General features: G+C 39.8%; 1 protein-coding gene across 1 annotated transcript; it reads right to left on the bottom strand.

Moving 5' to 3' along the window:
* Nucleotides 1-92: 92 nt before the first annotated feature.
* Nucleotides 93-15,493, bottom strand: METAP2 (methionyl aminopeptidase 2). Its single transcript, XM_026066046.1, has 11 exons — nt 15,280-15,493; nt 14,374-14,475; nt 10,940-11,005; nt 10,488-10,590; nt 7,207-7,368; nt 5,239-5,420; nt 5,056-5,150; nt 4,877-4,973; nt 4,262-4,365; nt 1,935-2,050; nt 93-882 (listed from the first exon to the last, which is right to left on the bottom strand). Exons 1-11 carry the CDS (start codon nt 15,458-15,460, stop codon nt 630-632), a joined length of 1,461 nt encoding a protein of 486 aa, XP_025921831.1. The 5' UTR covers nt 15,461-15,493; the 3' UTR covers nt 93-629.
* Between the last annotated feature and the right edge of the window lie 12,269 nt (nt 15,494-27,762).

Below are 27,762 nucleotides of genomic sequence, written 5' to 3'. Positions count from 1 at the left end.
CAGCACAGACAACACTCTTTAAATAAGCAATAAAGTGTCAAATTTCACATAAGGGGTAAGACAATTCCAGTTTCAAGACAAAAAATGGCAAATCAAGTTTGTAAAATATTTAATAGAGCAGTTTCCCAGCAGACTCCTGACCAGAATCATAACCAGACTTCTAAAAAGTATATATATTTTAGATCTGAAAATTTGTCTTTATTTTTTACAAAATGGATTCCAGGAAGTTTAAAAGGCAATATCATAGAGGACTTAGGCGCAGATATCAGGTGTAGTCATTTGAAGCATTCAAGTAGGAATATGGTAATATAAATATTTGAAAAGCATCTTTTATCATAAATGTTCAAAACAAAATGTATAACTCATTCCAAACTAAAAATTGAGCTTTATAGCACATATTTCCCTGAACAGAAAAAATAAGTAACTTTTGAAATATTTATAAAGGCCTGAAAGCTTTTTCCTTGGTTAGTTACATTAGAAGACTTGCCTTTGATTAAATTCCTTCCTTTCCAAATACGGAAAGTATTACATCAGTCCACTGTTAAAACAGACAATATGTTGCAAATTAATTCTGGTATAATATGTTCCAACAAAGCCTAAAGTATAAAGGTGCTGAGGTGGCTTTGAGTTTAGTAGTCGTCTCCTCTGCTGACGACTTCTTTGCATGTTGGGCGCAACAGTATAGTATGCTCAAACTGTGCTGTGTAAGATCCTTTAATGTCGCATAAGGGAGGATATGGATCCACTATACCCAAGTCACACAGGTTCTTCAATGCCATTAGGTATTTACTCTCTCCCAGGCGATCTAGCCATCTGCGGCAGAAGGCAAGAGTACCGAAGTTTTCATTGATAACATTTAGCAAGTGTTTCGCTCTTGGAAGCCTGGGGAGGGAAAAAAGGAAAAACATCTGACTGACAGCAGAGGCCACCAAGCATTCACTACAGAAACCACCCCCAACCAATTAAGAAAAGTTTTAAATTTCAAGGTCTTTTAAGACTGCACAGTCTTGGGATGTCTTTCTACATCAGAGATTCAGTTCACAAAGGAAAGTATACCTTCCCATTGCAGAAAGATACCCTTCAAAAGAAATCTGAATGCTGCCAAACACACTGGCCAACCCTTCAGAACAGAAGAATGTTAAGTTGTGAATATATCCCCATCTGACTTCCTAAGCAAAACTAAAGACATAATTATCTTAAATAATAAAGGATGATTCATTTTACAGACAGAATTCCTCCTGATCCTAAGTGGTTAATATTCTAAACTTATTCAGGAGTAAGCTTGGTAGTTAAAACTCTGAAGTTCTACTTTTGAAGTTAATTTATATTTCTAACCCTAATAGCCTTCAGTTCCAAAAATATGCTGCATTTCTAGAAGTGCTATTACACAATTTAATGGAAACTAAAAATTAAGAGTCATTTTATTTTATAGCAATGCACTGAACCAAGGACTTACAAACCACAAAATATCTAAACAATCAAAACAGATGACCTGAACAGTTTAATAGGACTTTTCCCAGAATATACTTGCATGCCACAATCTTTAATAGAGATGTTGGTAAAGGGGTTTTTATTTATACATTTAATATATAATATGCCAACATAATCTACATATTATTAATATAACTATTGTAAAGCTTATTAATGATAGGAAATTTTAAAAACTACTTTAGATTTGTGAAGGCATCATGTATATACTCAATTTCCATATTCTTTGGAATATTCTATATTATTCCACATTCACAATCAGAGCACAGTACACAGATGCTTGTTTTAGAGCATCTTGTTATTTTATAACAAGAATATTACTGTCAGAGGACCCTTTTTGAGTCCTCTGACAGCCTTAAATTAGTGCAGAATTGTGCTGTACCAAATCTGAACTCTAAAAGGGTGACAGCTACAGTGCAATATAAGAACAACAACAAAAATCCAACCTTATTGGCACATGCCCAACATCAAAGTTCTTCATATAATGAGAACACTCCATATCATCATGAACAACACCCTTTCCTGTGCTACCAAAGGTTTCTATAGCATATACTTCACCTTCCTAAAATAAAAAAAGTGAACAAAGCGTTACAATATGAAAGTAAGTGACACGTTGCTGTTTTGATATAACAATCTCAGTATTACAATTTATGAATACAAGAAATTAAATGTGAATCAATGTAGAGAAAAACTTAATACAGCAATTTCACACAGTAGTAAAGTTAGTCATCTCCAAATAATCAGCTATCAATACTGCTTTATTTGTTTCAAGCCATAAATATCAGCCTGTTTCTAGACACGCAATTTCTCAAAGTCATTGCAGTTAAAGTATTGTCAAAGTGTACATCTAACACAGCTAAGAAACTACATTCTGCTGCAAAATATTTGCTTAACTGGAAATAATTCTGTACTATTCAGATAAAAGTCCTAGGAAAAGTGTAATTTAGACATAGCAAACAGATGTTGATTACAAAGACTTACTGCACTGAAGCACTTTCTGCTCAATTTCTGCAAGAATTTTCTGGTAACAGCTGCTAGTATAAAACCTTAACCTGTTCATTTCCACTCCACAAGATGAATTTCTTCAAGAAATGAAGGTGACATATATCTGCAAGGGCATTATCAAAATTCTAGCCAAGAACGTACTGAAATGCCATTATATAATCTCATTTTTGCCAAGTGCATTCACATATCCTTAACAGTAGGACTGTGAAAGGAGCTTAACAGGACAAGGTATCAAACATTAACAGATAAACTGAAAGATGCAACTGCAGTTATCAGGCAACTTTGAAAGCCACAATCCCAAAATAAGAATCCATATGTAAAACAGTAACATGGGCTTCAAATTCAAGATAAATTCTTAAAGGTGCCTTGAATACTCAACTGATTTCATTAAACAAACAAAGATTCACCAAAAGATTCACTTCACACTGACTTGTTCAGAAAAAAAAGCTTGTCAGAGGCTCTATTCCTCTGTCACAAAAATTCACTAGATTGTATTCTGATACTATAATTAGAACAGTACAGTAAGAGTCTGGCAGTGCTCCACATTCTTCATAGGCAAAACTCATTCTCTTTAATGATTTAAGATTGTGTCCTATGTAACCCACAGAAGTTAAAGAAATTTAAAAAAAAAGGCTTCTCCCCAGTGCCTGGATAGTCAATTAAAAACAGTCCCAAAAGCTCTGAAATCTTTAACTAAAATTTGTTTAAAGATTAATTAAGTTTTATACTAATAATGTATCAATGATAGATGATGTACAAGACCTAGGCACTCACAAAGCTAAAACAAGCATGACAAGCTTTTTCCACCTTGCTTTCCTAATACTCTCTAATCCTTTCTACACGCTCCTAGAGAGAAGAGGATAGTTACAGCTTCGTCTTTTTGCTTACATCATCAACCAGGTGATCAACAACTATAATACAACTTCAGGGTGATGAGAGTGAGCCTATTAAAATATATATGTGCCATATATATATATATTATATATACACACACACACACACGGCACAATTTTTCTCATCATGCAGTGATTTCTCTTCCTCTGCTCCAAAATACTATTCAAATCACATCTTTCATCTAGCTTCTCACACTAACTAGAAATATGCTCAATTATTTTGCATCTGGAAAGAAAAACTGCACTGGAAGCTTTTCAAGGAAGAGATGATACCTAACTGTATTTGCAAAATGTCACCCATAGCTACAATGCTACAGAAATATTTCCCAACAATTACTTGAATAAAAGAAGCTTGTTATTTTGTCTTTTTAATTACAGAATAAACAGACATGAAAAATGTGAATGAGTGGCAAGTCCAGCATCTTTGGTGGCACCTCTAGGCTCTCAAGTTCACCCCAAAATCTGAATTCCTGTCCTTTTCCCCTGTTCCTAGGTGTAACATTAGGATGCTTTGTTAAAGTAATGTTTACATATTCAAAAGTGAATATGCAAGAGCTTCCTTAAGCACCACTAATGCAATTCATATTTCAAGGTTTCATAGTGGATTTCCAAGACCCCAGTTTCAGAGGGTTAGATACCAGAACACTAATAGGGGTAGACGGAGAAGTCTCGAGCCACTGAGATGGAAAAGTCTCAAAACCAATCACGCTTTCACAGGAGTGCTACAAAGTATAGCAAGGTTGTCCTCTAGTGTTATTGTTCACCAGGTTCACAAATAGCAGACAAGGACTACACAAAGAAAATGCACAAGGAAATATTCTTGCAGTGACATTTGGGGAAAACTGTTAACAGAAAGATTTAAGAACACTTTTTACCTCCATTCTTGTTGCTTCTCCTCCTTTCACAATGGGCACTGTTTTTCCAGCATGTATCCTGTATGGCCCAATTGAGTGTCCATTCAGATTGCGAATTGGTTTCACTTTTGAAGAAAAACATTACAGGTAATTCCCTAACAAATGTTAAACCCTTCAACGCAGATTGTTCCATTAGTCCATACTAAAAGTACAACAGCGACTCATCATATTGCAGAGGGGCTAAATAGCCCTCTTGTACAAATTCTAGCAAAGATACAAGTTAAATTCACATGCTGTATCACCGATTCATTATTCAAGACTAGCAATTCCACTAATAGGAAAAGTTATTAATAAAGCTAAATAGCAAATATCACATTATTTGTGTATTTTAAAAACAGGTGTTCAGCCCTCATCTTATCTGTTAAAGATACAGTACTTAGAATATTTGCAAGGATAAGCTGAGAAGAACATTTCTCCAGAGTACAGCAAACCAAGCAGAAACACATATTTAGCCAAGTTACACATACCATGCTTCTCGTACAAAGGTCTTTTCAATACAATACAAATAAATCTATATTTGTACAAACATATATACTCTGAGAATAGCTATCCTCACATAAAAAAAAAAGAACTTGCCTTGATATGTTTTGCCATCAATTTCAACCTCATAAGATTCCATAACTTCTTGGATGGCCTCCCCAACATCACAGAGACGTACATCTATTCCAGCACACTGAAAAGAAGGTGAAAATATAAATGGAAAATAATTGCAAAACTTACTTTAAAAGACTTGGTAACTTGTATAATGATGATACCTTTATTCCAGTGTTAGTGGCATCCTTTACTGCTTGTAATAGTCTGTCATATTTTGGATTGAATGTGACTGTAAAAGCGCAGTCAATAATACGACCTGAAATCAGCAGAAGTTAATGAGCTTCACAGTCTCCACACTGAAGAATGTTTAAACAATTTTAATTCGTAAGTAAGTAAAAACTAACCACTAATATGTGTCCCAAAATCTATTTTGCAAATGTCATCATACTGCAGCACTGTCGGATCTCCAGCATTGGGAGTGTAGTGGGCAGCACAGTTATTCAGAGAACACCCAGTAGGAAATGCAAGACCTGCATTTAAACCATTTTCTTTTATCAGCTTACGTGAGCAGTCTTCTAGTTTTTCACTATAGGGCAGGAGGGAGGGAGGGAGAGAAAAAAAACATAACAGTTATCCTTAATATGTTTTATGACGACTTCAAATAAATTAATCCAAGAACAAAATCTCAGAAAAATAGTCAAGTGAGTGTTTTATTTTAAAATCTTGAAGCATTTGTATGCTAACTAGAAGGAGACCCTAAACTGGAAAAAATAAGCACAAGATAGTGATCTTTAGCTCTCTGTGTTGTTTCTTCTACTTTTTCTAAGGCAAAATACAGCACCAGTCTTTTTATCTAAATCTAAAGTATGCATCCTTTCCAAAGTACATTTAATCTTTTCTACCAGAGAAACAGAGGTTGTATAATTAAAGTTTAGGCAAAAAAAAAAAAAAAGAAAGAAAGAAAGAAAGAAAAAGAAAGAAGTAGGGCATTTAAATTAAGTTATAGCCTAGTAACTGTTAAGAACGTGACAGTATAGTCCTCATATTCATCCAAAAAATTTCCAATTAAAACAAGTAAAATAATATTTTTATTTTAAGCAGTAGCTGGGATAAAATAAAACCTTATGAGATTAGCATTTGCCCTTGGGTTTTCTCTACTTTCAAGCTTTTAACCACTGGAAAGCTACAGATACAAGAACACTAGTGCATACCCCTATATATAGTCACAGCAAATAGCGTAAACTATAACTCACATCAGTGCAACATACTCCGATTTCATTTAAGAAAGCTATTCACTCAGAGTAGTCTGGAAAAATAAAAGCTTACTTTATACAACAAGTCCTCATAGCCTGAAGTATTCTAGGAAGAAAAGTCATGTTTTGAGAAAATTACAGCTTATAAATTCTACTGCTTGACTGCTTTAGTTAACATGACAGATTTGTTTCAGCCAGTCTAATGATTACAAAGACAGCTGTCTTCCACCTTCCCTGATGAAATATTATTTCTTTACATTACTCTCACACAGTTACTCTCAGAGTCAGCTCTGATTAGCTTTCTTCCTATCCTACTCTTGTCAGCACAGTCCTTCCTCATATCAGGCTGAAAGCAGCTGATTTTGGAAATTAAACAGTCCTGGATCTGTGCGTACCTGGGCAATAGACATTAATTCCAGATAAACTGAAGGACGGAAAAAGAAGTAGGAAGAGTCAATAAAAGTTTAGACTAATTATTCTCTTTAAACTTTTACCAAATGAATGTTTATATTAACCAACTTTTTCAGTTATTTATGATCTACTGAGAATAACATAAAGAAATGTTTTTGGGTTTCCCCAGAAACACAAGCCAGTGAGGATGAAATATAGATAAAATCCTCCTGTCTTGGACTGTGTGTCCCCATGCAGTCTGTATGCCTCTTCCCCCACTCCCAGCATCAGGCTGCACCTGCACTGCTCAGCCACATAATATTTCACTGACAATTCTGGCAAAGGTTGAGATGTTTTTTTATGACCGCTATTGCTGCTTCTCTCAGCATCACTGGGGAACTTGCGTACAAGAGTAGCAGAGGCACGGAACAGTAAAAATCAAGAACATCTGCCTAACATAACTGAAAGCAGAGTTTGAAATTCAATATTATCCCAGGTCCTGTAAAGCTGCATAAGCTAATAATATGTTAATAGAAGAAACTAAGAGGGATTAATTGAGGATAATTGACAATTGAGATTAATTGAGGCTACTGGTTGAGTGCTTCAGACAAAAACCCCTACAAAACTTGTGATCACTCAAAATTGATTACTCAACTCAAAATTGAGATTCCCTCTGAAGAAAAAAGAAAAATATATAACAGAGGTCTTTGAGAAGGCCTGTGTCCTCACCAGATTTCTATCATTGTCATTCCAGGCTTTATCCAGCTCATAACATATTTCCTCACTTGTCTGTGTGCCTCTGCAGCTTCCCGAAAATCATTCCAGATTTCCTCGCTGGCTTGATCTAGTGCTTTCTTTTCTTCACTAGTTGTTCTCCAAGCAGCAGTACGTCTTTAAAATAAAGTGTTATGAAAAGTTATTATAACTTTAACTACAGTAGTCATTACAACACCTAATGCAGTGCATAGTAACTATGACACTTGTTAAGAAGCTACTTCATTCACATTCTTTCTATATTTGCTGGACAGTGAGTTAACATCTGTTCCAGGAGAACACCACTTATTTTGTCTCTTTGATAGGGTCATAGAATAAATACAAGAATAGTTTTGAATAGAAGACTAAATACAAGATTAATTTTGAATATTCTTTTATTATGAAAAGCACACAAGTAAGGTTCCAAGAAAATACATAATTTAAAGCACTATCAACTGTCCGAACTTAACTAAAACAAACAAAAAAACCCCCAAGAAACCTCACACTCCTATTACTAAAAAGTAGATACACAGTTTGAATGGTAAAGCTGGAGGCCCTGTAACGACACAAAAAACTGTAGTGATAATTCAAAGAGCTTTGTGCATGCTGTGCAAAACAAAAATTACTAAAACCAGTGCAAATTTGCAAACCCCTATCCTATAGATAGGTCACTGAAGGAAGAGGACAGTGAACAAGATAGACTGAAGATGCTGAAGGATGCTGTAACTTGGTCTCATGTTTCTGAACTTCTAAATTAATTTTCATCTTCATGTAAGTGGGCTGATTCCAAGCTAGCAACAGAACACAACGAGTTAAAGGTTAACTGTTTAAAACACAGAAATGCAGTTACCTCTTTCATGTAATTACTCCACTCGAAGAGGTTCCTTCACAGCCAAAGAACAGGTGTGAGAGTGAGCAAAGAAAATATGCCCTGTAAGTTTTTTGAACTTATTTTGAACTGAATATTTATACAGTGTTAAGAGATCTGCATTCCTAAAGCAGACTTGAGAAGATAAAGGGTAACAAGCTCTTCCATAACATTTCTCTTAGGATGACCACAGGATCTAAATATTTTGAGACCTTTCTGCTTATGTCCCTTAAACTTCTTCCTCCTTTTCAAATAAAGAGCAGCGCAAAGAGAAAAACCTCCACAGTCAGTTTTCTGAAAAGTTTTCTTGCTCTACGAGCAAGCATCACACACACTACTCAAATTCCTAGAATTTGCCTCAACACTGGTAAATCCCACCAAGAAAGCAAGAGGCTGCTGCGATACCCGAGTCCGCTCACTGCACTGGGAAACTGGGCTACTGCCAGCACAGTAGCCATGATACAGCTACGTGGAAGAGGCATACCGCGGAAACATGGAGGGAGGAGGACTCAAGGGCCCTGTCAGACTGCTCTGCATTCCAGCTGGTAACATCTTCCAGTAGCAAGAGCTGCAGGGAGAATCTGGGCAGCTGCTCTGCCATCGGCTGGAGATTTAAGTGCAAGCTCCAGCAAGCTGGCAGGGAGCTATCCTAGCTCCATCATACGGTATTCTCAGAGTATATTCCAATTACAGAGAGAACTAGGGGTCAAAATAGAGGCCTTTAATATTTAAATAAATAAATAAATAAAATTTTTTTGCATCAGCCCCAAAGCTGTTTGCTGCCAAAGTTGTGCTACTGCCATCTGGGAGCTCAGGAAAAGAGGCCATAAGAAATCCTACTTGGGCCTAAGCTCTTCAGGAGATACGAAAATCAAGTGAACAGACACTGGTCTAACACCAACCACCAAGTCCTCTAACAGGTGCATGAGTAGGTAATAAGCCTTCCTGAGGACACAGTTTCCTCATGTGCTGGCTTCCACGCAAGCCAGCGTAAGAAGTTCACCTCTTGCTCCAAGCCATTTGTTCCCACCTTTACAGTCCAGTTCACAGTCCTCAATTTGTGCTTCTACATCTCTATAGGATTATGCAGTAAACTGGATTTTAGTGATCCAAAGAAAGAATCCTAGATAAGAATTCCCCCAGATTCCTGTAGACATCCAACTACAAGTTCAGACACAGATGGTTTGGATGCTTTCTACACAGAAATATTCTATTATCTTCCTTTTATTTCTTTATCATGACCTGAAACATCTCACTTCTATCCCATTTTTATTTGTATCAAATAACCACAAAACACATCCCACAAATTCAAATTTGAGACCTTTCTGCCTATGTCCCTTAAAATTCTTTCTCCTTTTCAAATAAAGAGCAGTGCAAAGAGAAAAATCTCCACAGTTACTTTTCTGAGAAGTTTTCTTGCTCTATGAGCACTACTCAAATTCCTAGAATTCCTACCCAAATTTCCTAGAATCAAAAATTTTTCTAACGGGGGGAAAAAAAAAAAAAAAAAAGGTCAACAGGCAGGAGCAGGGACTTGACCTTGACTGTTAACTGGCTCAAATCACAGCAACAAATTTTATTCAACAGTACTGATTTAGGCAGAAGAACATCAATTTTGTTTTTGCTTAAGGTTATTAAAATATAAACTTATTTGTTCCAACCTCATTAGTTCTAAGACTATAAAACTATTTTCCTTGCAGTTTATGGCCTGGAACACCATTTAGTACTGGCCCACATCCCTCTGAGCTGGGAGAATTATTTAGTAAACAGTTTTTTGAACAGTTGTAGCCATATTCTCAGTTAGTTAACAATAGATTTATTCACACTCCACAATTGCCACACTCTACAGTTGCCACCTAAGTCTCTCTGCACAATTTCTCTTCCCTCTGGGTACATTTTACCTCTTCAATAAGAAAATAAATAAATCAATCACAGGAGATGCAAGCATGGCTCAACTGTCATACAAGAGACATACCAGAAAGATGCAGCTATTTTATGATTAAAATCCCTCTCTACTCCATACTCTGGCAGACCGTGTGAGAAAACCTCCCCCCGAACTGTTGTGTAACAGTCTCATCTCACTAAATTTTGAACCCTCACACAGTTCCAATTCCTAAATTTTTTTTTTCTTACAATCTATTAATGCCATGTTGGTCCCTTGGTCCCAAGGTTCCCTGTCTCAGGGCAATTCTGCTCATATAGCCCACATCTTAATTAAAAGGGTAGGTAGGGAGGAACATTTCTGGCCTAAAGACTTTTAGTTGTTAGATGATCCAGTAGAAAAATAGCATCACAAATCACTTTGTTTATCCATTTAGTTGTACATTAACAGTTTGCAACTCAGCACTTCCAGATGACACTATTTATTTTTTAAACTTAAAATACTTACCCATCCTGTGTTGATGGATATTCACATTCTTCACCCTTTGGGAATACGTTGCTGGGATATAGATCACATATTGGAATAGAAGGCGGATCTGTTTGGACCTTTGCTGTTGAGTATATATAGTTTAAGGAAGTTTTACAAATGGTACATAGGAAATTTTAAGAACCTCATTTCAACTATAAGACAAATTAAACAACATAACTTATTTAAGATCGTCTTATTAGGATTTGGGCTTTTACCCAGAAGACATCACATCATGATGCCCTCAAATGACTTCATTTTGTCAACGCTTAAGCTGGCATTCAGGGATACCAGAAAGAAGAAAATTCAGCCAGACTTGGCCTGAGAACCCAAACTGCATCCCAAAGTTTGTTTCAATTGCCAACAACAGCATTTAGATAGGTTTAACTGAAAACTCAAACAATCTGTCTTTCTTTTTTGTGCTCGATACCTACGTCCTTTCTTCTTTTTCTTCTTCTTCTTTTTTTTCCCTGTTGCTCCATCTCCTTCACCATCTCCATCTACAGGAAAAAAAAAGGTGCTCAGATGAACATAAAATAGCCATAAAGAACCAAACAATTTTGAATGAGATGCAAAACTACCTGGACCGAACACTTCTTTCACTTCGGAATAATTAAATCCAACAATTTACAGATTTATTGTGAGCTCCCAAATACATGTGTAAAAAGAAATGGATAAAAAAAAGACAGCTAGAAGCTGCCACCAAGCCACTAGCATTTTCAGGTTCCTTCCCAGACCAAATACAGACATAAGAAAATACTTCCTAAAGCATTGCTACTAGACCATCTTTCCAGTTGCTTCCTTAATGTTAATGACTTCAAACATATCAGCAACCAGAAAAAAAGAAGCTTGGGGAAAGAGTTTTCAGTAAGTCCTATTTCGAATTCCTCTATTCTCAATTTACCCAAAGACAAGCTGGAGAGCATGACACAGAAAAACTGTATTAGATACTACAGCTAACAAAAAGCTAGGAACTCATGCTTTGAACCAATCTCCTGATGCCTTATCTAAAGGAAACTTAATGCTCATCTGAAAAGAGAGAAGGAAAAAAAACCCCAAAACAATAGTAAGTAGAGATGACAGCACTTGGCTCAGAATGGAGCTATATCTGGAAATACAGGAAAAGTCACAACCAGCACTGGATGAAACCAGTGCCTATGGGATGTACCAGCACAAAGCACAGTATGCAGGCAACAAGAATCAGCCAAACCACACTACAGTCACATTTCAGAGATAACAATATCCCTGTGGACTTTATGTTTGGCTACATCTAACGCTTATTTACACCTTACCCGAAGTATTTATCTTAACGGGATGCTATCTAACTGCACCTTCTGGACCTAACCATGAGTTAGTTTCAAAATGGGTATGTACCAGTCATCTGCATTTAGAATACTGAAATTATTTAAAGCAAACAGTAAAATTGTAAGAACTTCTAGAATCAATCAAGGCAAAGCACTGCTGTTTTGAATGCATTTACACAGACTCCTGTATTTGTTAATTTATTAAAAAAAAAAAAACCACAAAACAGCTGTTCCTGACACTAGGTTTTCAAGCCTTTTATGATGGTCAATGTCATCTGAATTTTATAAAGGTAGCGACTGCTGCAATCCTGCCATTAGGGCAAGTTTCAGTAGTGCAGCCCCCAAGTTCATATCAGCATTAAGTATCTCATTTTGAAATCTTCAGAAAAAAATTTGCAAATGTGTTTTGTAACTGCAATTTAGTCCAGACTATCAGATTCTCCTTCAACACATGTTTACCAGGCAGCCGATTAACACTTAACAGCACATACATATTTCTTTAAAACATGGTAACTTTACCACATTTCTCTTGACCTTGAACTGTGCTCCAACCATTCATCAAGAAATAAATTAGACATGACTCCAGTTCATTCACCAAGTGATTTATGGATATTTTTAGAACCCTAGGCCTGAACTGCAAAAGCCAACAACATTTCTTAGATTTTGTCTGTTGCCGTTTGCTTATTATGGCTTTTTCACACGTCACTGCACGTGAACCTGCCAATTAGCAAGCCAAACTAACTAGGCCTATGCTTTCACATCCTTGAAGATTGCTGCAGACCAACTGTGCTGCCAGAAACATAACTACTGCATCTGACTAACACCTTGTTTGTCTTCAGGTTGTTTAGCTGACATTGGGGAAAAAAAAAAAAAAAAAAATTCACCAGAAAAGCAATCTTAGATCTTTGTGAAACTGAAGCCTGTCCTTATGCCATTTTGGTATAGATATTTAATTCAACTATACCTGATTTCATGCATAAACATTACTTATCAGCACATTTTAACAGTGCGGTGGAAATCTAAAGAGTACTTCCTAATCTCTTCCATCTTTCAAAAGGCATACAGTGTTATTTCTGAGACTACTCAGTTTAGAAGTTTATCGGGGGGCTGAGGGGAGAAAAAGATATTTTACTGTTTTTACTCTAAATGCAGCACCATGTCTTAAGCAATGCCTCTAAACCCACAAAATTATTAGATGGCAAGTGGCAAAAACTGGTGCAGGCAAGAACACACAGTAGTCTTCAAAAAAACACGACAGCAATTTTTCTTCTGCTGCAAAAACATTGTCCCTTTTCTGAAAAAAAACTCAAGTCAAATGTGGAAAATAAGATTATTATTTCAGAGATGATATCACTTTAAATTTTCAAAAAAAAATTTTTTTTAAATAATCGCTAATACTTACACTGTAAAAAGCATATGAGAACATGGCACTTCATCTATGAAGAAGTTACTTCTCCGAGATGGAACTGAAACTATTTAAATCATTTTCAAATAGCACTTTTCACTGCAAGTAGTTTTCACTATCCTCTCTAATACTTCCTGGCTTAGTTGCAAACAGGGCAAAGCACACATTGTATTAATGTAACTACCTTTCAACTCCATAACCTGAAATACACCGTAAGAACGATCCATCAGTACATAGTTCTATGAATAGTAATTACGTAGAACTGGAAGCTATACATAGATTAAGAGTGTTTAAAGATCAGCTTATTTATAATTTTATATATGCCAACACACTTTTTCATTTCAGATTTTTTTTATTTCAACATCTAATTTATTACATCCTAGAATGATGAATCCCAGCAACAGTCTGCTAAGAAGTTTTCTGAACAGAATGAAAAGAAATATTTTAAGATGCTGAGCCAAGGTTCATTTTTATTAAGAACCACTCATCAAAACAAAGACAATACAGCATTTTTACCTGATATACCTACATAAGAGATGCATCTAGTCTGGATTTCAGCACTAGACATTTCCAAGGTACTTGTTTAAAATTTCGGTTGTGTAGCATTGGCAATATGCAAGGTGTATGCCTTGCTTGTGTATTAATCCCTCCGCAAGTTCAGTTTTAATGAAAAATCAGGATTATAGAGGAACATGTTTCAAGTCATAGGTAAAGATTAAGATGGTATAAAAATTGAAATGCTTCCTCCCAAGTTTCACTACATGTTTTGTTCAAAGCCAAGAATAAGAACTATAAACATACTGCAAATGGTAATGAAAGTGAGAATGATTTATAACTTGCCTGATCTTAAGCCAAAGATTTCTCCACAATAAGATCACAGGAAAACAAGAAGTCTTTAACAAAGCTGTTATCACATTTTTTATGCACATACATATGTTATACACACATATATATGCATATATATTATACACACACACACATATATAAAAGGCTGAACTGTTACCAAAAAAGTAAGAGATGCATAGCATGGCATCTCACCTTCCCTAAAATAATTGGAAAAAAAAAAAATCCTCAGACATCTAGGCAATGTATGTTAAGATGGGAGTCTGGGAAGAGACTGAAACTGGAAGTGCTAAGGGAAAAAAAAAGTTACACTTGCCTTCATCATCATCATCTTTTTCTTTCTCCTCCAGTGTTTGTTTATCCAACTGTTTTGCTACATCATCAAGGGCACCTTCCATTTCTTTATCTGTTTCTTGTCCTATTCGTAAAATTAAAACATGACTTAATACAAAAGTATAGCTCTACATTAGTATACAATAATCTCCAAGTCTGTATAGAAATACTGTGCTTCAACTCATCCAACAGATAACAGAGCACACCTTTTTTTTTTCCCCCAAGCAAATCCAATGTGTCAAGTGCACAATCATATTGCCCAAAGTGACAGGTGCCATTATTAAAACTTGAATATAAAAATAACATTAACCAAACACTTCTGATCACTTTTTTCTGCTAGGGTAACCAGCTCCACTCACCCTAGCACCAGCCTGCTCTAGCAAGATAATGTGTGTGTAAGCAGATAATTATAAACACACAGCATGATCATCACTAACTGCCAGCTTGCTGAAACAAACCCAGACTTGCTCCAGACCTCTCGGAGAGCATGGGAGGGGTACAGAAACTCCACCATGCGGGACTTTTCAAGCAGCAGCTTTCCGCCTGTTCCCCCTCAGGGCAAGGGAGGGCACGAGGGACGGCGTGGCTCCTCCTGGGCGCACAGCAGCGGGGAGCACTTCCCTCACGCCGACCACCCCCCCCGGGTGCTGAAGGCCAGGGGCGTCCTCCCGCTGCAAGGGGGGAGAAGGGGAGCAGGAGCCCCCTCATCCCGCACAGCCGCCACGGGCCGGGACAGCGGCCTCGGCGGCGCCCATCAACCCACGCCGAGGGCGCACGGCAGGCCCTCGCAGCCCCCCCCGGGGCGGCAGGAGGCCCGGCCCGCTCCCCCCCCCCGGCCCCTCAGCCGAGGGCCCCGGCCCGCCCCGGCCCAGCCCGCCCCGGCCCTTACCCGCGGGGGCCGCTTTGCCCTTCTTCTTCTTCTTGCGCTTCTTCTTGGCGCCCTCCTCCGCGCCCAGCCCCGCCGCGCCGCCGTCCGCGCCCTCCCTGTCCTCGGGCTCCGGCGGCAGCTCGCCGTTGAGGTGCTTCTCCGCCTCGGCGGCGGCGCTGCCCGCCGGCCCCGCGCCCGCCATGTCGCCGCGGCCGCGGCGCCTCCGACACACGGCGCGAGCGGGAGGAACAGCGAGAGAGAGACAGAGAGGCACGGCCCGCCCTCGCTCTATGGTGAGCGCGGGGCACGCCGGGAAGGCTGGAGGACTCCGCCGGGTCGGAAGCGCCTCCTGTCCCTCCCCTCGCCCCACGCCCCGCGCGCGGCCCCTGCGGCGCGCAGACGCGCGCGCCGCCTGCGGGGGGCGGGGCCCAATTGCCGTGGCCCGGCGGTTGGGCTTTGTGTGGCGGCGGCGGCGGCGCGGCGTGCACGCTCCCGGCGCCGGGGCCCGATGTGGCGTTAGACGCCCACCGGCTGTCCCACTGTCTGCCCCTGTCCGGGCTGCGCTCGGCCGTCGGTCCGGGCGCCCGGCTGTGAGCGTGTCAGTGCCTCGGATAGCCGCGGCCTGGCAGCCCCGGTGCAGCGCCCGCTCCCCCGGCGTGCTCCCCGCTGCGGCGTGTGGCGCGGCCGGGCTGGCCGTTGCCTTCCTGATCGCCAGTCTTTGTACCACAAGATCTGTGCCCAGACATAGCCAGCTTCCTATTTTCAGTCCCCATGCATAAGCAGAGCTACAACAAAGTGACATTTTACACGGGTCAGTGTTTTTTGGGGGGAGAACACGCTGGGGAGGCTCAGCGGCCCTTTTTGCCCCCTTCTGCATTTTCCAACCATCTGTGTTTAAGATCCCACAGTGCCAGTGCCTTTCTCGCAAGGACAGTTCAGACTTGGATGCACAGGTGCCTCCCAGAAGTGAAAAATGGGATGGATACATTGAGCCCTTTCCACTGGCTTTGGACCTGCTCTAGAAGCAATAAAGGCAGAAAAGTATGTTTCCTTGTTAGCATGGACCCACCACCTTCTGTTCTGTTCTGTTCTTTTTCTCAGGGTTTTGGGATTTGGGACTTATTTGCACCCCAGTCACGGTAATACAGCAATAACGCTCTTTTGTGCCAGTGTTTCCACAGCACTCTGAAACAGCATATCCTTACTTCAGAAGAAGGTTGTGAGGTAAGTATGTTAAAGGTTGTGAGACATACAGACCAGTGTTGAGAGTAGTAGTATAGGCAGGGAAGAAAAGATGTATAAAAACGAGGCCCAGCCCCTCTTTCAGTCCTGTTGTAATACAACAGGATTCCAATTCAAGCTGCTTTGGTAACACAAAATATTTTCATGTAATTGGATTTTAGTTTGGAGAGAGTCAATGGAAAAAGATGACAAGCTGGTAGTCTGTTGCAACGGAAGGTTCCAGAAATGTGGGCTGAGAGCGAACAGTGGCAAGTTACTCTGTGTTCATTGACAAGTACCTTCTTGGGGGAAATACAATAGAAAATGGAAAATTTTATTAAAAACATAACAATCCTAAATAGGAACAATTGCCATGAAAAGTTTTATAGCAATTAGTACTGTTAAGATTTTACAGCTTAAGAATGCTGAACAAATTAACTAAGCCACATGAGAGAGAACTTGTACTGAAAGAAAATAATGTAAGAAAAGAATAACTTGTTCCAAGTCCCATGAAGCAAAAAAGGGAAAATTCTGCTCTGGGAAAACGCAGTAAAGGGCAGTGCCTTGTTCCATTTCCTCCAGTACTTAAGATGCTATAAAACCAAGGAGAAATATCTTTTTCATCATCATTCACTAGGTTCATTAAATCAGCTTAGTTCCTAAAATTACTGTACTGGGCTTGCACTTCTCACAGGCTTTCTATTAGTATAACCATGTTGGCTAAAAATATGATTATCTTTTTCTCCTCCTTGTTGGTGTATTTTAACAACGCCTGCTGTAGATACATTTGTATTATAGTATAGGAGTGTTGTGCCTTATCCAGCACAGCTGTGGTTCCCAATCCTTTTGCAGCCGGGCCTTTGCTTAGGAAAACTGGTAATGCTTTGTGCTTCACTGAGGCACAAATTCTCCCCCTCAGCCTCAGAGTCCACCTCTTCGCTTCCGTTCTTCCCTCCTGGCTCAGACCCAGGATACGGTCACCTCCTCACTCCTGACCCGCTACAATTCTCAGCAAGCACAAGGCTTCAAAAGGCAAAGCTAATACCCTAGTACTGATCAAACAGACTCCATCTTGGTTTGTGGAGGTGTCTCAGCAGCACTCTCTCTGGTGCTTTTGCTTGTAAGAATACTTGAATGTGGAGACATCCATCCAGGCCTTTCGTAGGAGCAGGATGGGTGCAGGGAAGCTGACTCCCTTGGGCTCCATGCCTCACAAGGGCAGTGCTTCAGGCGTGCCCAGCACAGGAAGACATGCCTAACCAGTGGGGAATTGCTTGTTGCCCATTTAAACCATATTGTTTTATGCCCATGTCAATTAATATAACTGGACCACCTCCAGGAAAGTGCTGTCACTTGGGCTAAAGGAAAAAAAAAATTGTATTAGTACATACAGCAAGTGATTCATTTAACACTCTGCTGCTATTTTCCTGCCCTTCTCTTACCCCTACCCCAGCCAGAATTGATGTGGTCTGAGGCTGATGAAGACAGCCATGGAGGAATAGCTCTTTCTCTTACTGATAATGGGTGATGTAACAAAGCATGTACACTAATGTTGCCTAGAGCACTTTTGGTTATTGCTTTCAATTGTAGTTTTCTAATTAGGCAGAAGAGGAACCTGCAGAGATGGGATTTTTATGGTTGGTGGTGGGGGGAACATGAGGGTTCAGATCTGCTGAAGTCTCCATTTTGATTCGTCTTAGATCCTGTTCATACATTTATTGTTGCTGGGCACTACGATAGTCTCAAGGGATGCTATAGCAGTGTTTCTATTTTCAGGTTTGGTTTTCAACCACTAGTCTTATACGTACCAAACTTTCCCTCTTATCCCCTTCTTTGGTGACAGATCAAAAGAGAGAGATCCTGGCTTGTGCTCCTGCTCCACTTGTTCTGGTATTTGCCAAAACAGAAAAGTTGCCAGACCATGTATTTTATTGATTATAGAACTGAAGTCAGAGATAAAGGAGGCCATAAAGTTTATGGAAGCCCAGTGATGAGAGGGGACTAGAGAGGGAGAGATATTGAGCAGAGGTAGATAAAAAATAAGACAGGTAAGAATACATCTCATGCAGAGGCTGTAGGCATGAGATCCAGCAGCAAGGGCATCAGGAGAAAGACATTCATCAAAACATTTGGACGACTAGCAAAGCAAATTGTTTCATGATCAGCAGAATTAATGAAGCTGGGTTTCCCAGAGGGTTGTGTCTTTCCTCCCCAGGATGACTCCAGCACCATTCATAACCACTGTGATATCCCAGCTGAATGAGAGATGGCTTGTGCTGGAGTAATACATGTGCAAATGGCCAGCTGACTGCTGCTGAACGCATTTCAGCTGAGTTTGGCCCGCCTTTCCTTCAGAGGGGACACTTCCTTGGGCCTCTCTCTTCTACCCAGCTGCTGATTTTCACAAAACGTGTCCAGGCCTCATTGTCTTTACGTGTGCTACTCTGCCAAATCTGGCTGAAACTGGACAAAAGTTGTTAGGAGAAGAAAGGAGACAGGCAGGACAATTGCATAAACCTCCTTTCCTTAAAAAAATAGGCCAAAAATAAATCGTAGAGGAGAGTTGCACTTTAATTAACAAGAAATATGAATAAAAGCCAACATAGTGAAAGAAAATTGGTAGTGTGCTAAAAGTGACAGGATTAACAGGAACCAGGAGAACTCGAGCTGCGTTCATTAGGCCTGCTGAGAAGAGGGTGCATTAGACTGAACAAAGTTAGAGCACTGTCAAGACTACATTGCTTCTGGCCCCTGAGTTAGTGCAGTGCCCTCTGGACAAAAGTGTACAGATAACAAACAGGTTAACAGTATGAATAACCAAAGTGTAAAAGTGGGAATGCTTTGAAAAAATTGCAAAGTGGGTATAAGAACCTCAACTGACACTATGAACAAAGCAGACATTAACATGAACAGGTTGATAACTGGGCTTCGCATTCCCCATCTGGCTGCTTTTAAGACGACCTGGTCTCTTAGAAGCAGGGAGACTGATGTGCACCTTGTAGCATGCACTTACCAGTTCAGAAATTTTGGCCCTTCTTCCTTTATTGCCAGTCAGCTGTTCCTAGCATTTAATATGATTTATGTTAATAAATGCTACATTTGCCAATGTCATCCTGTGCTAGGCAGCATGGTAGAAAAACGGTGGTGGACAGGTGGCAGGCCAGAAGAGACATGTAAAAAAAAATATTTAGCTGGAGAAAGATACTGATTTTTTTTTTCAGTGGCTCTTCCTTTTTCCTAAACAACCTCCCAGACAAAGGCAGGCAGTGGCTGGGGGAGTTAAGGAAAGGGTTGAGTGCAGTCCAAAGCATGTGGTAACTAAGCAACAGGACTTTAAACTCTGTCCTGAAAGACAACACAGAGACTCACCTCCTCTTCTTTTTCTTCTAAGGAGACAGCTTCCATTGCACCATTTTCCTAGCAAAAGAAGTTACAATCTCCAGGCAAAAGCTTCTTTCAGGGTATGTTATGGTTTCCTTTTTTTTATTTTTTTTTCAAACCGTATGTATGTGTCAAGAAATTGCAGGGAATGGAGTGGGGGAGCTGTCTCTTGACAGCTGCGGTTTATTCCTGGAAAGACGGGGAGGAAGGAAGAATAGGGAGTGAATGGTCTACATCAGTCCCAAGAACAGTTTGAACAGAGGGAGGTTGTATTTATTTTTCTGTTTGTATTTCTGGAGCTAATGGCATTATTTATGTGTTTATGACACTTTAATACTCCTCTTCCAAGCTTAGGGCCAAAACTCATAGTCTTTACTTACCTGTGTAAATGCACTGAAGCCAATAGGACAATTTGTATGAGTAAAGGTTTAATATAAGGCCTAAAGGCCAAGTGTAAATAGTAGATGAAGAAAAATGTTTCCTGCATTAGATCACATATATACTATATCTATGAACTCTAGAGGGAAAGGTACTCCCTTCTCATTAGTTGCTGAGGACAGAGAACACTTGTACTTCCTTGGTTATCATCCTCTATAGTGTTTACTGTGGGAATGACAGCTATCACCAGGTAGTACCTTTCTTAGCAGGAGCAGAATAAAGAGCTTCTTTAATTCTGAAACCACTCATTCTCTAAGATTTTGCTTAAAACCTAGACGAAGTAGCTGAATCAAAGTTAAAAGTGACAAAGAATTCACATTTAATACTGTCCGCTGTGGTCTTCTTTTCATGTCCCTTGGCAATTTCCTTTTTTTCACCAAACTCCTGTTTGCTTACAGCCTGTCAGCCATAGTCCAGATATCCTGGCTTGCGTCAGCTTGTTTCACAACATCAAGGTCCTTTGGAGGCCAGATTTTTAAAGGCTGCAACAAGTACTTCTGCAAAGAAGCAAATTTCATCTATCTTACTGCTGAAAGTCACCTTGAGAATCACAGACTGCCATTTGTACCCTCAAATTGGGACAATGCAAATGCGCTTCAGTTTGTATGAACAAATGTACACCATGAAACAAAAAGTCAACTTTCCTGCCTCCTTTGGAGCTCATTTTTAAAAATTGCTTTGAAATGACAAGATCCACATGAACAAAACAATCCATTGGACCTGTGCTTCAAAAAACCTATATTCCCATGCTAAGTAGCTATTTCATTAGATACACACAGGTATGCAGATATATGCATTAGGATGTGAGCCAGGGAGGATCTGCTCTGAAGGCAGATCTCTGTGCATGTGTGCAGCCGTGTTGGTAGGGGATGGAAGGCTGCACAGAGCCAGGGGTCCCCACAGTGGTATCTTTCAAATCTGTTTTCGATATTCTTATAGAGCTGTGAAAACCCTTTTTAAATAAAAGCACATTTAATGACGTAGTCACTGAGTCATACCTCCAGATGAAAGCAGTCTTCTTACTTGGATAATGAACTAACAGAGACATGACCTATCATCAGAAATTATTACAGGCCATATCTCTTGAAAACACTAATCTGGAGTAATACGAACCCAAATTATCAAAAGGTGATACTCTGATTTTCAGTTTTGTAATCAACTTCATATAATTCAGTCCACTAAAACATGGTTGTATTCTCATTCATATGGTGGTCATTCCTATATTATTGGATGTAGATTTTCACAGCTTTTCAAAGAAAATAATTGCTTAGCTTCACTTCTAGTGTAAAAACAAACTTTTCTTTGCACAGCCTGCTGACATAACTATTTTCCTCTGGGGTGCTCCACCCTTTCTTCATTCTAGAGAGTAATGGAACCAGTGCTCACAGCTGCAGCAGTGGAGGCAGGACCTGTGTATTTCTTTGACCAGGTATTTCCTTTCATTTCCAGGATATTATTCTTCCCTCTCCCTCCCTACACACCTCCCCCAGTGTTGAACCAGAAATATTAATTTTGTTTTAGATGAAGACTAGAGTGAAAGAGAGGGACAAGAAGATACCGGAAGAACTGTCCTTGTATTTCAGTTTCCTCAGTACAGATCTTCATCCCATAAGTTTTACTCCCAGGTAATAGTGTTATGTCAGTAGCGGTGAGAGAGCAAGGCAGTTTCTTTCAGGTAGGTTTTCAAGGAAAATTTCAAAGACACAAAAAGGAGTCCAGAGGTGGATGTGGCCGAGGCAGGATGGGAGAGATGGGGGAGGCCCATGACCCAGAGCCATCACCATGCCATGCAGTGCAGACTGGGGGGTACAAGTGGGAAGGTGACATTCTACTAGTTTGCCAGGGACTGGACAGCAGCACATTGCTGCATGCAGAGCTCTGCAGATTTCATGAAGTTCATGTCTGCTGACTAATGTATTAGGAGCTCATGTCCACAGCATTCCTCTGGGGTGTGACTCTTTTGGATAATTGGGTTTTAAAGTCAGATTTCTTCACATTTACTTTAAATTGATATTTTTGTGCCAAGGAGGAGGCAATGAGATAAGGATAACAGACAAGAAGTTCTCTTAATTTGACCCCCAAACTACTTTTGGGAAATCAATACTGTTGGCCTGCTAACAATGCATTACTATTTAAATTAGCCTTCACAAGTCACTTTATGTCTTATAATCAGTTTTTTACCCTTTTTCCTTATGCTTAATGATTCCCAAGAAACTGCTGCAGAAACGGCTATTAGCTTTTTGGCTGTGTTCAGTTATGGGTTAAAAAATAGCAAGGTGAAAAGAGTTGGAGACCAAAAGGAGCTGAAGTTTTTTTTACCCGTTGCTTTACATAGGCTATACACAGACTTCTAAAAGGTTGTAGAGGGAGAATAATGTAAAAGAAAGTATGGAAGATCTGATGTTTTGCATTAAAAATTCACTTTTTTCCTGCACTGCAGAAGCTTAGGAAGTTTGAAGATCCAGCCAAATTGTGGTATTTAACAGGACAAAAGTTGAGCAACAAAGAAGAAAATTTTACTAGGAGAATAAGATTCTCAGAAATACCCACATAACAGAAGTTCTGGGTTCTGTCTGTTTTCACTGAATTCTATGCCCTTGAATGGCCAAGTCACTTTTTTGACAGTACTCTGTTATAGCCATGATGGTCTAAGAATATAGGCAGGACCAGATTTGTAAGAAGAGGTAATATCTTGTATTGGATAACTTCTGTACCAAAAAACTTGGCTAATTTTTTTCAGTTAAAACAACTGAACTAAGACACAACCTCTGCCTTCAAACCTTGTTTTACCATCTTGCTTTTGAACTTCAGACTTTGTAAGTTCACTCCAGGCTGTTTCAGTCTATGGACACATTTGTGTGCACTCAACTTTGAGCATGTGAGAAGTTACCATTGGAACTGGAGGGGGTAACCATGTGGTTACAATTCAGCTTGTGTGTGTTTAGAAGCCTGAGGACTAAGGCTTTTTTGTAAATTGTCTTCATATTTTAGATTTCGAAACTCCTAAAACTCCTGGGTACTTATTCCATATTTGAAATCCTCTCATTAAACCATTATAATTCAAAATAAAGATGCTCCTCTCATAGCCATGGAAGATCAGAGTTCACAGACTGAAACCCCCCCCACACCAAATAGGATATGTAGACTCAGTAGCTGCTGAAAAAGACTTCTTTAGACATTCAAAGTTCTTTTACATCTAAAAACTAAGTCTTTTGCACATTGCATCTCAGACAAAAAGTCTTAGATTTATTTGATTTTCTCTTTTGCTGAGGCAAGAGAAAATTATTTTACATAGGAGAGGGGACATCAATCAGCATGTTACATTAAATCTCACTGTACATCAGCTGGCGTAGTCCAAGGCATATGCTGTCAGCACAGAGACTCCCTGGTCTGGCAACAGCTGTACACCCTGCTCTGCACAGGTATTTCTGAGCTTGAGTATCTTCCCTGTGAGAAAATGTGGCTCAGTCTCAACTGCTATCCAAGGGAGCATTGCCAGCCTGCCCACATACGTTGCAGGCAGCAAACCTTAGATGTCTGTGCCTTGTATTTTCATTAACTAATACTGCTCTTACTTAATGATACAGATTTTTTTCTCCTCAGCCTGATTAAAGGCAAGAATCCCAGCTGTACAGGGGAGCATACAGAAAGGCATGAAGATGGTTTCTTAAATGATGATCCATCAAGAAAAGAAAAATATCCAGTTTTGCGTCAGATGTCTTGTCATTCCCTGTGTAAAACCACCACTGAAGATGCAAACCCAAAGGTCTCCCAAATACCTTCAGTCCAACAGACAGAGGAAGACTCATCACTGAACATGTTAAATAAGTGTGTGGCTGCCAACATGTTACAGGAAACAGAAGAGAAGTTACAGTTCTTTGCTAGTTATGAGACAGGTTTCTCTCAGGGACTTGTGAATATGCTGACCTATGATGGGAGAGAACTCACTGAGGGGACTGATTATAATAAATGGTGCCAGAAGTCACTAGCATGCAAAAGTGTGAGATCCAGGAGAAGCCAGGCCTTGGAGGAGGCTAAGAATGGTGCTCCTGGTTCCAAGTGTACGCAGCATGAAATCCTAACCATCAGAAGAGACCAATACGAGAGGAGCTTTGCTCTGTCAGCTTGTGCTGCAAAGGAAAAAAGAAATGCTGAGACAGCATCAAATGCGCCTCTAGGAAATGAAGGTATGTAGTACTGAGTAAGTGTGCTGTGTTGGCATGTTTGGCCCCAAAAGGAAAAAAGCACCTTCTGTTAAGAGTACACTCTCTATTGGCTGGGTAGGCCAACATATTCTGCTTTATAGGGTGATATAATACAGTTCTCTGCAAAGCACTGTTTTAGGACATGATGAAATAGCTTTGCAGCTGAAGCAAGAGCTACAAACACTAGGAAGAACAAAGCCAGTGAAACTGGGCAATGTTTCAAACCATTTATCAAAGCATTTTTAGTTTCCTATTTCAAGGTGAGTGATAGAGTCATAATATATTGCACTAATGAAGATCATCCGTATCCAGAGCATTTCATTCAGCAAGCGTCAGTAATCCTCAGTGCAGATTCTTAGGTCTGGGACAAGCCTGGTCCAGCTCTCTGGGTGCTGCTGCAGTCTTGCTTCTTTAAAAATAAAAGGAGAATATATTTTTTTAAAAGCTGACTCACCCTTGTATGAGTATTCATAATCACTATGCTCTGCTCTTCTTCTGTTTAGCTCCTGTTGTGCAAAGCCATAACAGCCAGTCACCTGTCACAGTCAGCTTCTCGCTGTCATCCAAAATTTGTGAGGAAAGAGGTAAGAGTCCCAGGCAGCTCCTCTGTGAATGGCTGGTGTTTAATAAAGGTGGTTGGGGTAGTGCTGTACCTGGACATGCTGTCCTGGATGCCTGAGTTGGACTAAAGCATGGATTAGCTGGGAATAACTGTCAAGCAATTTTAGTTTTTGACCACAATCCAGTTTTAAATGCCCTGTCCCTCTCTGATTATCTCTGATGTCTGCCAACAAAGTTTTCTACCTGCTTTAAGCAGTAGCTGCAGGTTCACTACACTTTGCTAGCAGAATACAGACCACATCACTGCTTTGGGATATGTTTTTAAGCCTTTGCCTGATGGAAACTCTTTGACCACATATATTTGACCTAATAACTTTTGCAATGAATGGGAACACTAATAAACCAACTGAAATGTTCATCACAAGGCATTATATCAGTTCTGCCTAAAACATGTGGACAAATTTGATGATCTGGAGTGAAGAATTGCTTACTCTGCACCACTCATTGGATTTCTTTAAGAACATTGACATGCAGAAAAAAAAAAAGACATTTGTGAACTAACTTTCTACCCTTGGCCATGAATTTGGTCAGGTGCTGCCAGGACTATGCAGAACCGAAATTCCTTGGCTGGTGAAAGCTAAAAATGCTGCAGAGGTATCAAGCATCCTTGCACTGAGGGGTACCTCCACGAATAAATATATAGGCAGCAAAGGGAATGAGTAATATCTCCTCCTGTTGTTTTCTGAAAATCTGGCATCCAGTTTCATCTGCTTGTACCAAAGCAACAGCCCTCCTGGACCATCAGGACATGCTTCACCACAGAGTTGCATGCCCTTTGGGGTCACTGTGCTGTTAAGTTTGCAAGATTACATATTCAGCCTACCCTTATCCCTACCCTTTTCTTTCTCCTGGGAACTCCCATTTGCTTGGTCTGTTGTCACAAGCTTGTTTCTCACTTGATGATGGGAATGTCCATGAGCGGGCTGGTCATACTGTTCTGTGATTGTAGTTTTAACCCACCAACTTCTTGTTTCTGACTAACTTAATTTTCAATTTGTTCACAGTGAAATGGAAAAACTAGGGAAACTGAACTTCCTTGTGTTGATTTTTACAATTGTTGGGCCCATTCTCTGGCAGTCTGTATCTGTAGCCGTTCTTTACTGCCTCATCTGGATTTTCACATTAAGTAATCTGCTGACTGCTTGATAATAACCATTGCAACAGAAGATGTTCAGACTGAACAAAGATCACACCTTGACCATTTATCTTGGGCTTTCTTACTTTTTGAGAAAATAGAGTGAGAACAACTGAGACTCTCCAGAAGTTAAGGGACTTCTTCCTCTATACTCCCTTAGGTCTTCTTAAATCATCCACAAACTCTGCGATGTGCACTAAGTAAAAGGTACCTGCCATAGTGCAGCTGCAACAACAGATGGCATATAGAACTGCATGCTAAAAGAACACTGTGCCCCAGCTGCTAACAGTGATGCATGGCTTTATTTTCCAAGTTCTTCTCCAGACTAGTGCCGAGAATGTTTGAAGACTACCACATCCAGCCTGTCTCAGCAATGATTCTGGGCATGTCTGGCTGTATCCCAACTAAACAGTAACTGTAACTCCAGTGGGAAGTCAGGGTTGGTCCAGATAAACATCTAACCTGGAATTTATCTGAATAATCTAGTTTTCTGGAGGTCCTCCCTCCTCATAGACATTGTTCTCTGATTTTCAGTTGAAGGAGCCTGAAATACACGTTCCCTCTTTCTCCCACTATATTCTGCAAGGAAGGAATCTGTTAAAGAAGAAAATTCCCAAAACTTCATCACTGTGTATTCATAATCTTACTTTATAGTGACAGGTGCCATAGAACAGGGCTGACATTAACCTCATTCTTATGCATCTAATTCTGAGCTCGTGTTTTGTTTCTCTAGGTTGGATTTGCCAGCCTTCTGACTCAAGTTCTGAGGATCCTCAGAAGCTGCATTATGTGTGGGCACTGAAGAGACTACAACAAATTCAACAACAAATGTAACAAACTGAGGTTTTTATTTCCATAAGCAAAGTTAGAATATATGGCAATGTTTTTATGACGTAGAATACAAATGATGGGAGACCATTTAACCAAACTGACACACTAGTCTGGAAAGCATTATTATTCTGAAAACTTTGAGGATTCAGTTTAACATTCCACTGTTCATGAAAGGGAAGCATCTACTTTTATTTTAGTTACTGGTAATGGAAGATAGAAATTATCTCAACAGAGATATTTTCAGGGTTTAATGGTGAGGCAAGATTAATATTCTCTGATTATCATTAATCTGTAGATAAACTTTCCAACAGTTGTAATAACCTGTTTGAATATCTTTTGCAACAGAAACCATGGCTAATGAAAACCACTCTGCATTTTCATAATCTACTGTCATCTGTGTAGCTTGTTGCCTTATCAGGGCCTGAGAGAAGACTGCCGCAAGGTATTATGGCCAGAATCAGGCCATTAGAATTCTTCATGCTGCTTATACTTATCCCTTTCATTTTCACGTAGCAGAAGATGGCTTCACCTCCCTGTAGACATCTCATACAGAATTGGTCATGTGTTTAAAATATATGGTAGTCTCCAAATACATCAGTCCTTCCCTGAGTGTCAACTTTAGTGGTAAATTAGAGAGTATCAAGGGAAGGCAGATGAAGTCTGAAATAGTTA

This window comes from Apteryx rowi, unplaced genomic scaffold (assembly GCF_003343035.1).
Source record: "Apteryx rowi isolate R43461 unplaced genomic scaffold, aptRow1 scaffold_237, whole genome shotgun sequence".
Classification (NCBI taxonomy): Eukaryota; Metazoa; Chordata; class Aves; order Apterygiformes; family Apterygidae; genus Apteryx; species Apteryx rowi.
This window is presented reverse-complemented; position numbering and strand designations above follow the sequence as displayed.

Coding starts and splice junctions, on each gene's coding strand:
- METAP2 (XM_026066046.1), bottom strand. CDS start 15,460: ATGGCGGGCGCGGGGCCGGCGGGCAGCGCCGCCGCCGAGGCGGAGAAG. Junction 4,366..4,876: donor TGATGGCAAAACATATCAAG/GCAAGTTCTTTT, acceptor TTTCTTCAAAAG/TGAAACCAATTCGCAATCTG. Junction 2,051..4,261: donor GAGAAGCAACAAGAATGGAG/GTAAAAAGTGTT, acceptor TTTTTATTTTAG/GAAGGTGAAGTATATGCTAT.